Source organism: Diospyros lotus, chromosome 7, assembly GCF_014633365.1.
Source record: "Diospyros lotus cultivar Yz01 chromosome 7, ASM1463336v1, whole genome shotgun sequence".
In the NCBI taxonomy this organism is placed as follows: domain Eukaryota; kingdom Viridiplantae; phylum Streptophyta; class Magnoliopsida; order Ericales; family Ebenaceae; genus Diospyros; species Diospyros lotus.
Window position 1 is genome coordinate 7,522,875 of NC_068344.1, and position 11,430 is coordinate 7,534,304.

General features: G+C 37.4%; 1 protein-coding gene across 2 annotated transcripts in view; it reads right to left on the reverse strand.

The window, feature by feature from the left end:
* The window catches only part of LOC127806167 (zinc finger protein BRUTUS-like), a 32,994-nt gene extending 21,779 nt beyond the window's left edge, over nucleotides 1-11,215 (reverse strand). Inside the window, exons 1-2 of one of the 2 annotated variants that reach the window (XM_052343265.1) lie at nucleotides 10,731-11,215; nucleotides 2,851-3,060 (exon numbers count right to left, since the gene is read on the reverse strand). In XM_052343265.1, the coding sequence (XP_052199225.1) occupies nucleotides 2,851-3,060; nucleotides 10,731-11,030 (510 nt within the window). In that variant the 5' untranslated portion in view covers nucleotides 11,031-11,215. The remainder of the gene's footprint in view (nucleotides 1-2,850; nucleotides 3,061-10,730) is intronic. The other variant, XM_052343264.1, reaches the window with a different exon arrangement.
* Between the last annotated feature and the right edge of the window lie 215 nt (nucleotides 11,216-11,430).

Below are 11,430 nucleotides of genomic sequence, written 5' to 3' on the forward strand. Positions count from 1 at the left end.
TCTTATATTCATGTATTTATACCCCTTGGCTGAGTGAATAAGATTAACTTCTTCTTTTCTCTCGAATATTTTCTACACTATTCAATAAGTTTAACTCATATGTGTTGTACAGGTACTTTTTTCAGATTAAGATTTAGCCTCAAAACCAACTCATTAGATAGTTTGAGGAATTCAGTCCAATTCAGTTTAGTTTAATCATTTTGTTTTGGTAGGCCCCACATTTGTTCTTGTGGGCTTTAATTATTTTCTTAGTTTTGATAGTCTTTGTAGTTTGCTCCATTTACTACAGAAATAGTTGTACAGACATTGATTCAGTTTAATATCATGGAATGGATATTATTATGGTTCAGTTTATTGGTTATTAATTGTTTTTGTCCTGGTATGGGGTATGTATAGAGGCTTGCTTAACGTAAGTGGAAACATGTGGCAGGACTTGTGGAGGAGATAGTCATTTCCAGTTACAGCTGGATTATACATCAAGGACTTCCATTAAGCCTTATTTCTTTGCTCCCTTGATGGATGAACTCACAAACCACATCCAAGAAAAAGTGCCTTAGAGAACTATTTGATCTCTTTGTTATTGTTATAGTATCTTAGTGGATGAGACTAAGAGGGCATTGCAAGATTGAATTATGGGAAAACTCCTTAAAATCTACATTTTTTGAGTTGAGGAGGTCAGAAATCATATGGAAAACACGTTCAAGAAAAAATTAAGTGTGGATAATGTTATTGTTATCCCAAGAAAGATCAGTAATATCTTGGATCAACTGTTGGAAAAATGAGATTATGGAGGATCTTACACATAGAATCAAGGCATCAATAATAAAGAGAAGAAGTGCATTTAGCATTTTATACGATAGTAAAATCCCTTCAAAGCTAAAATGAAATTTTTATCTCACAGCTAGAAGAACATCCTTATTGTGTTGTTCAAAATGTTGAACAATTAAGAACAAACATGTACAAAATATAAGCATAACAAAATAAGGATGTTACGATAGATGTTTGATTGCACAAGGAAAGAAAAAATAAGAAACGAGAATATTTGTAAAAGGTCGGAGTGGCACCAATTTAAGAAAAGATACTACAAGAAACATGATTAATATGGTTTCAACATGTGAGAAGATTATGATAAATGCACTTTGGGGCGAGTGAACGAAATGGAGGAAATTTGCAGCAAAAGAGGGAAAAGAAGATCAAAGAAAACTTGGTGCAAAATACTTAAAACATGGGATAGGATATAGTGGCTATGGATAGACAAATCAGTTCTTCTCCCATGTCTGATCATAAGCTATCAGCAGCAACTGAAATTTCATTCCCTGATACACCCTCTGACCACTTCTCTGGAGACGATTTTCGATTTAACAGTTATACTACTCACCTAGACATTCTACATGCATTTGAAGGGAATTGATCTGATGTCTTAATAGCAAGGCTCTATCCTCATCAGCTGGAAAGACAAAATCAGGTGCCTGACAAAACTAAAATCTCATTTGTTACTCATGAATAGACATGCATCAATTTTAAGATTTATCACTCCACTGCAATATCAAAGCACAACACAATGTAGAACTACAACGGCAAAGGATGAGAGATCAAGGCGGTCTAGTCCCATTATATTAAATGACTCCCAAATCCACAAGACCAATTTCATCAGAGAAGAAGAAAGTTAATCGTCCCAAGCCACCTCCGCTGAAAATATTGCCAATATTCCTAAGTTCCTTTAAGTAGTCTACTAAACTGGTCCAAGAGTCAACATACAAAACTCCAAGGAAGCCTCTGCTCCCTACATCTACAAGAGATATCAAAACTCCCTCTAGGCTTACAAGTGAAAAGAATCTATGACATGTAGAAAATGACAAGGGAAACAAGACCTACATCTGTCTCACACTTAGAAAGGGGAAACGGGTTCAGATGTGCATGGCTGTCTCATTTTTAGTATACCTAACATGGCCTCCTGATGTCTCTTCCATTGACACACCATATTGGCACTAACATTGTTATGACAAACCAATTAATCCAAAATCCAATCCTGACCCTTCTAGGTTAAAATGGCTAAACCAAACAAAGACAGTAAGCTTTCAACAAGATGGATATTATTTTAAAAAAGAACCTGTGTAACCCAAGCAAAATATTCCTGAAGTAGGAAGAAAGTTGAAAAAACAATACCATCTGCTCCAATAATAGAGCTTTTCTAGGGTCATACTCAAAAAAAGATCTGTTGTATACAGGACATATAATTATGACACTAAATAAAACGTGTTCTACAAATACAATAAAATTCAATTCCTTTTTTGATTTGAAACTCTTAGTCAAACTGATGGCAAGATCAAAATTTGATAAGAGGTGGAAGAGAAAGGACTGGAACCACTGGTACACATTCAGGCATACAACACAAGTCACTAATATTGTTAACCACTACAACTAAACAACCAAAATTAAGAAATTGAATCTCTAAGGTGAATCTAGAATGAGAGTTTTGAACGCTATGGTAGAACCTTTTCCTTTCCTGTGCATGTATCTGGTACATTTCTCAACTTATCAAGAAAGAAAAAGTATCTTGTATTTTTTGCCTAGTTAAGAAAAGCTGGAAGGAATCTCAAGAATATAATAAATTTTCTAGAATAGTATGTGCTTGACAAACACATACAAAATCTAAATATGCTGGCTAGAGGATGCTCAGTAGAACTAATTTAAGCACACCACCGTGTTACACTTACACTCGAAAGATTAATTTATTTTCTTTCTGGTAAGTAGAGTTCATATGTTAGGCATCAAAACGGAAAAACATGGCTAGAATTCATGTCAGAAACAAATGGAACCCAGGATCATCTGATGAGATAAAAAAATCACCTGTTCTTCTTCCTTTGACATGTGCTGGCTAATAGATGTCAGAAGAGCCCCAGTGCAAGAGGCTAACTCTCTTCTATGGTTTTCTTCAATTTGCATGCTTGAATTCAGCAATGTAAATAACTGGTCAAAAAGAACACCTTCTCCCTCATGCTCAAGGGAGTAAGTACGTGCCACATTTTTTACTCGCCTATCAAGAGCTGGGAAGATGACCTGTTGTTCCAAAGAATATACCATTTCCACATAAGTTTCAAGAGTTATGGTTTATTGTTGAGGGGCAAACCATCTTTTGGGGAAAAAAATACATAATTAAATAACTATTCAGAACGGAAGATTGGCACAACCAAGCAACAGACATTGGAAGATAATATTATTGATATAGGATGAAGTTATAAAAACAGATACTTCCTGTATCCCTTGTAAGGAATTATGTCAAGTTACCAGTCTAATAACATATACTGGCCTTGGAGTCTTTGATCAATTTCTTCTCTCCAAGAAAAGATGATCTTATATGGGCCACAAACAATGGCATTGCCACTAGATTTTTAGAATTTATCTGAACAATTAGACTGAGCAAATTGAAAATTTGAAGATGCCTGCAAAAGGATCAGCATTTTTCTGATTCTATAACAAGTTCTTGGCAGAAACACCCAATTAAGCCCGTTTGATAAGATTCCCATTTTCAGTACTCATTATTTCAGAAACGAAAACAAAAGATAGTGTTTGATTGCTTGTTTTCATTTTAAAAAAATTCATAGAACTTTCAAAAAAAATAAAAACACCAGCAGATGTTACCATAATTTTCATTTTCTTCCCCTCCCCTCCCCCTCCCCACTGAGTGACAACTTTGATTGTTGAAGGGAGTTACCATCCAACAACTCCAAGTCTGGGAGTTGTTGGTCACCGGACTCCAACAACAGAGGGCAAGAAAGAAAAAAAAAATCAAAAAGAAAAGTCAAAAGGAACTGAAGTTATCAAACATGTTAAGTATTTATTTTTTTAACTTAAAATAAAAAAACTAAACACAAAAAAATTGAAAGCCAAAACTAAAAACTGAAAATAGAAATACAAGCTCTATCAATCACCCCATTCAAAAGTAGGGATTGGAGCCACTATACATAAAAACAACATAGCACACCTTAATCCCACTAATTGGGGTTGACTACATGAATTCTAGCTCCCCTCTCATCTCTATATACCGTCAAATCTTTCATAAGGCCTTTATAGTTCATGGTAGCCAAGAGTTTCCCACCAAGTTTTTCTTGGTCTTCCTCTACATCTTTTGTCAAAAACTTGTTCCCTTCAATCTACTATCCTCAAACAAGCCTCTAATGGTCTTGCAGTCACATGATCAAACCATCTTCATCATGCCTCGCGTGACCAAGCCACTGTATATAATCTAAGAAATTAAAATGGAAATAATCCTAATGAACAAAATTTCTGTTCCTAGTTGAAGAAATTGAGAGAGAGAGAGAATGAGGGAAAACCAAAGTCACTATTCTATTCGGTCATGACAGCATATATACATGGGAGAGACTTTTAACACACTCTAGGTATAAGTATAGATCAGCACTATACCCCTAAAATACAACATCTGTAAGCTACTATTCTTAACATCTAGCCATGAAAGAGGATGAGAAGTTACTATTTCCCAGAAAACCACATGAAACATCAATGGAAAATTGAAATACCATTGTTATGCATAACCCAAAAGAAGAACACAAGAACACAAGAAACAACTCAAAATAATACAATAAACTCAAAATTAATTCAACAATCAATATTAATAATCAAGACTACCACCAATTACATCCTAAAGAACTATTTATAGGCAACTAATAGCTATAAACCTTTCCCAACTAGGGCTCCTTAATCCCAATCTAATTAGGGTTCCGTTAGTCACTGGATGGGCAGTGATAACCCCAGAAATTGAAAGAGAGAGAGAGGCAGATGAGAATTGCGATAGTTTTTATTGAAATCCCAAATGAGCTAATTTCTGCCTTTTATACAAGAGTGGGCCCAAGGCTGGCCATGAGTAGCCTTATCATTTATTCTAGATATTTTCTAGGCAGTTATAGATTCAAGTGAAGTGTCATTTGAGTGCATCTAATGTGGGATTATAGAACCTTCCTTCAACCAGTAGTTGTAACTACTTTAAACCAGCAGTTTTAACTATTTTTCTTCAATCTCCGGCCCCTTCAGGGTGCTAACAGCACTTCTGGAGTGTGGCTCTTATCAGGTTTTACCAACTAATGGAAACAAAGAAATTAAGAAATAAACAAAAGATATAAAATAAACAATACTAATTACTAATTACTAAAATCTACTTTTGTATCCTACATCAGTTCTCCCCCAGTGGGAGAAAATTCGTCCTTGAGTTTGTTAATCTGTCTGCTTAATCTAGAGGATTGCCCAATGTATGAGAAAACTTTGAACCTGTTCATCTCTGGCAAGAACACTCAGCTCACATAAAATCATGTCAAATTTTAATCCGTATGCCCTAGCAAAAAGGTAACTTTAATGGGATTATTAGCCCAAGAGCAGGTTCAAGTAATGTGTTGAAGATAGGCTTATCAAAAGGTAAGATCACTTGTGAAACATCATTAATGAGAAGCTGAAGAATAGGCAAAGGGGAGAGGAGGAGGGGGGGGGGCCTTAGAGAATTCCTTAGGAAAAATATCCGGAGAAGAATAGGCAAAGGGGAGAGGGAGAGGGGGGGTGGGACTTAGAGAATTCCTTAGGAAAAATATCCGGAGATTTTTCGACTTGTTGTCATGTCTCTTACTGAGGTTCATGAGAAATTTCCTCATGTAAAATAATTTCCTCTTGTTCTTCTATTACTTCTTCGTTCTTCCTATTCTTCTGAACATTCTAAAGGATCATGAACAAATTTTGTTAAGATTAAAAATAATAATATAAAAGATAAAGTTAACCCTCTATCGACCAGCTTAAGCATTTAGATAAAATGGTAGTTAACAAATCAATATAGTATTAAAGTAGGCAAAGGCCCTTTGTTCAAAACCTCTTCGCTAACCCAATATTTAAATAGTTGCACATGTTTGAACCAGTTATGAAGTGAAGCCAGCCACATGTGAGGAGATGTGTTGAGAATAAAAATAATAAATTAAAAAAAAAAATTAACCCACTATCTACCATCTTAAGCTTTTAGATGAGATGGTGGTTAACAAATCAATAGATTCATTAGAATGATGAGACCCCAAGCACTGACCCCTCAATGACAGTTTCACAAGTTAGTCTAAGCTTTAGCTAGAATTTTGAACAAGCTGTGCTTGTTTGGGACATCTTAGTAACTCCGAAGGGAACGTGAGCTATACATTTTATCAACGCATAAGTCCAAATGAAATAAGGCAAGCATTAAAAAAGATGAAAAATCATAAGACGGTGGGACCGGATAATATACCAATAGAAGCATGGAAATGCATGGGAGAAGAGGGTATCTCCTAGCTAACGAAATTATTTAACGCGATTCTTAAATCAAAAAAGATGCCAGATGAGTGAAGGAATAGTACTTTGGTCCCTATATATAAGAACAAATGAGATGTTCAAAACTGTGAAAATTACATAGAAATTAAGTTAATGAGTCATACCATAAAACTCTGGGAGAGAGTAATAGAGCAGAAGCTCAGAAAAGAAACAGAGGTCTCAGAAAATCAGTTTGGTTTCATGCCTAGTAGGTCAACAATGGAAACTATATACCTACTGAGGCGCCTAATGGAAAGGTATCAGGATCATCAGAAGGACCTACATATGGTGTTTATAGATCTAGAAAAGGCCTATGATAGGGTCCCTAGAGAAGTATTATGGAGGGTTTTAGAGAAGAAAGGAGTCCGAATAGCCTATATACAAGCTCTTAAGGACATGTATCATGGTGCAGAGACAAGGGTCAGAACATGCGGAGGGGATACTGAATCATTTAAAATTACAATAGGATTGCATCAAGGTTCTGCACTAAGTCCATACTTATTTGCTTTAGTAATGGATGAACTCACTAAAGATATTCAGACAGATGTGCTATGGTGTATGCTATTTGCAGACGACATAGTGCTGGTGGATGAAACAAAAGAAGGAGTGAACACTAAGCTTGAGTTATGGATAAACGATTTAGAATCTAAGGGATTTAAATTAAGTAGAAAGAAAACAGAATATATGGAATGTAAATTTAGTAAGAATGCAAGAGTAGAGGATGTTATAATAAAATTGGAAGACCAAATCTTACAAAGAAAAGACCATTTTCGATATTTGGAATCAGTGATTCAAAAAGATGGAGAAATTCACGAGGATGTCACACATAGAATTAAGGCAGGTTGGCTAAAATGGAGAAATGCATCGGGGGTGTTATGTGATGATAAAATCCCATTAAAATTGAAAGGAAAATTCTATAGGACAGCTATAAGACCAGTTTTGTTGTACGGCTCAGAATGTTGGGCAGTCAAATACCAACATGAGTAAAAGACGAGTGTAACGGAGATGAGGATGTTAAGATGGATGTGCGGTCATACAAGAAAAGATAAAATTAGAAATGAAGTTATTCGTAATAAGATAGGAGTAGTGCCAATAGAGGAGAAGATGAGAGAGACTAGACTAAGATGGTTTGGTCATGTGAGAAGGAGACCAAGAGACGCTCCTGTGAGGAGAGTTGATGAAATGGAACAATTAATCAAAAAAAGAGGTAGAGGCAAACCTAAGAAGACTTTGAGGGAGACATTAAAGTTTGATATGAAGTGTATGAATCTCAATGAAGATATGACAAAAGATAGAAATACATGGAAGTCTAGAATTCATGTAGCCGACCCCACATAGTGGGATAAAGGCTGGATATGTTGTTGTTGTTGTTGTTGTTGTGCTTGTTTGTAAAAGGAGCCTAGAGTAAAGATTGATTTAATTTGTTTATTACCAAACCAGCTTGGACAAACTGTCAAGGGATGAACCAGCTTGATCGGAGTCTTTTTTTTTCCTTAGTAGCCAAATATTATATTACTGCTTATTGCTGTATTTTCTGTTATGGGTTAGTTTTAGGCCCACGTGCTAGGGGCGAATAGGACAAAAAGGTTGTTGTAACCGCCTGAGGGAGGGAATCTGCTATGGCAGACTTACCCTACCACCAGCTAGTATATATCCTCTCCAAGGTTCTCTGGAGAAGGCATCAATGAATTGAATCAGAATTTCCTTCTACATCTCATTTCCTTCCCATTTCTTTCTATTCTTCCTCCCTGTCTCATTCTTCTATCCTTCTTGTTCTGTTTCTATTCTTATCCGGAGCTAAACCAGCTTGTCACAAACCAGGTTGTGACACAAACTTCTCAAAGATTTAGGATATAACTGTTTCCAAACTCTTCATTCCTTAAGACCCTAATCAATGCATTAGTAATATCACGCAGTGTAATCATCCAACTTTGAAGCAAACTACAACATGTGATCTAGAAAGTAAACAATTAACAAACATGCCTTTTCTCTAAGTATATTTCATTAAAGAAAGCATCAAGGGGGATGCCACCAGTATAAAAAAGATGAGAAGAGAAAATAATATAGACAATTGACACACTCACAGTTGCTTGAGCTATCAATAAAAATCCATGAAAAGCTCAAATTGGATCAAAACAAAACCTTACCACATGGTGCCCATATAAAATGGACAAACGCTTACACTTCAATAATTCAATCTATAAAGGGAAACTTAATGCCTCAAAATTTCTACTACTTCTTTAGGCCCAGTTAAACTGCAAAAACCAAAATGATGTCAAGCACTTCTACCCTCTACACTTCCCCCTCACCAGCCCCATAATAATAAGACCGGGTAAATTACACTCAGCATCCCTCAAGTTTGATAAAAAGACATGGGACACCCTGACATTAAATGAGGAGTTCTACTACCGGGCCAGAAAGCTTCATCAAGAAAAGACCAAAATACCCTTGCCCAAAATACAAATTTGCAAGGGATGCCACTACCCAGCCTTCGCCTCTCTCCTCTCTCCTCTCTCCCTTCTCCCATGGCTGCACGATCGCTAACATTGTCGCCTCACCGACCGTCGCTGCATTCTCTGACGGTCGACGAGGCGAGGCGGCAAGGCAATAGCAGCGAGGCGATGATGCAATGGCGACGAGGCGAAGGCAACAGCGTCAACAGTCGGCGGTCGCCCAACCATGGGAGAAGGGAGAGAGGAGAGAGGAGAACGTTGGGCGAGAGCACGTGAGTCTTTTTAACCCCATTCGGTAAGCCTGTCTGTAAGCCCGTCAGGCAAAGTAGAATAATCCTTAAATGAGAGTGACCTCCCCTAACAACTCTAGCTACACTTTCTGCTATTGTTGTTAAAATTGTTAATATGATGAAAATACTCTTGCATTTTCCTCCCCCCCCCCCCTCTTAATCCTCCTCATTTGTCCAGAGAACTGGTAGAATTTGGTTGTTTGTCGACCTTTTTCTCTCTCATTAGGGTTTGACAATGGTTAAACCATTACAGACCGAAAGACAAAGATTGACAAGCAACCAAATTTCATCTAGTCCACCATGTGAGGAGAAGAAAGGGAGGGGGAGATAAAATGTTAGGGTATTTTTGTCATATTAATATTTTTAACATCTGTGAGGTAATGGTTGGATTGGGGGGAATGTATCTAAAGTTGTAAAATTAAGGGAGATCTTAGTCATTTCTCAAACATTAGGGGTGTCTCTTATCTTTTTATCAAACTCAGGGATGCTAAGTGTAATCTACCCTAATAAGACTCAATAAATAGTGTCAAGGAAGATAAAGTTTAACATCATCTAGCATGAGAACTAGACAAAGGTAATGTCAAGAAACACGTGCAAAGTTGGTAACTTTCTCACCCAATATCAAATGTTGGTACTGCCAAGCATGCAACAACAAATCCAACTTCACCTATCACCAATAATAATGCAATAATACATAAGAGACACTTTAAACGGTTTGCATTGTCCTGATTGTAGAATTATATCTGCTCTAACTTTATTATGGGCATGCTAGGAGCTTTCAAACTGACTTCAAGTGTTAACCACAGAAAACTCCATAGCAGCTCATCAAACTCCAAACATCTATAATTTTTAAATGCAAGGAGAGACAATGGTCAACCGTTGAGCACTAAATTAATAAAGAAATTCCCAGCTAACCACCATGTGAGTGTATCCAAATTCCTAAATTATTTTACGCACAAGTAATAATCCATACAATTGATGAAATTTTATCCAATATCTACATTCCTCTACCCTCACTAAGATATCAATTAAACTTTGAATGCTGACAACATGAGACATGAGCCCGGCCAACACCGGATAAGCATTCAACTAGTAATCACAATTAGAATATGATATCCAAAATCAAATACAATTATGCAGAAAATTAACAGTCACCACCATTTCAAGTGAAGGTTTTCATAGAAAGTCAATTTGCAGATAGGATTTTTCAGAGGAAAAGAGAAAAGGAAACGAAGGAAGTTACTTATGTTGAGTTTTTTTTACAAGAATAACTCCAAACCTTAATCTTACTAAATGATCCGACTATTTTCAGGCTAGCTGTAAGCTATCTAAAGGCTTGAGGTAAGGCGTAGTTATGATTTTTACATGGATTTGTACGTTTACAAGATCTTTTCGATAACTATCTAAAATCCTAGTCCCGAATACGCCGAGAAGGTGCTTCCGTAACAAAGAGAATATCAAATGAAAGAACAAGAAGCCCTAAAATTCTCAATATCCTTCAGGTTCCAGAATGAATGAGTAAATTAGACAAATAAAATAGAATTGGAAATCAAAGCGCTTCTTAACTAAGGGTCGGAAATTGATCTAAAAACATAAAAGGCTCAACACAACCCCTAGGGATCCCGATTCCCTGTCCTCAATTAATTGCCACATTTACCTCGTCCTCCGCATTGCAGTGCTGCTTATAGATCGACCGAAGGAAGAGGCACCGCTCCAGCAGAGGCTTCAGGTCACTCAACCGATCGGTGGCGAAGGCCACGGCGGTGCGGTGGAGGCCGTCGAGCTCCGACCGTATGGCCTTGTGGAAGAACAAGAAAATCAAAATAGGCGACCTAAAGGCGGAGCTGCTGACGCAGGCCTTGCTGGACTGGCCTGACTGGTCGAGCCGGTTCACTGGACCTGCCATTGCCGCCACACAGTCTTCCCTGCGCTGAATCCCCGGCAATGGCGTCGCCATTTTATACTATCAATCAATCAAAGGCCGAAAAGAGGATCAGATTGTGATTTCAGATTCAGATTTCACAACACCTGAATGTCTCCAAATCCCCCGAGTTCATGCCAAAATTGGTGCACTCTCCCTCTCTATCTCTCTCTGAAATGGGAACAGGCCAAAAGGAAAAGGAGGGTGTGAGTAATTGTTAGAGAGAGAGAGAGAGATCCGGATAAAGGAAAGGAGGAAAGGAGGCGCATTTGGTAGTTGGCCACGTGGCTTGTTGACACGTGTGATGGGATGAGTCATCTTGGACGAAAGAGATATTGAAAAAAGTTTGACGATATTCGTCATAGCCGAGTAACCTGTTGGCACGTGAAAGGACTATCATTCCACATACGTATGCGACCTTGGCCGGTTTCACATA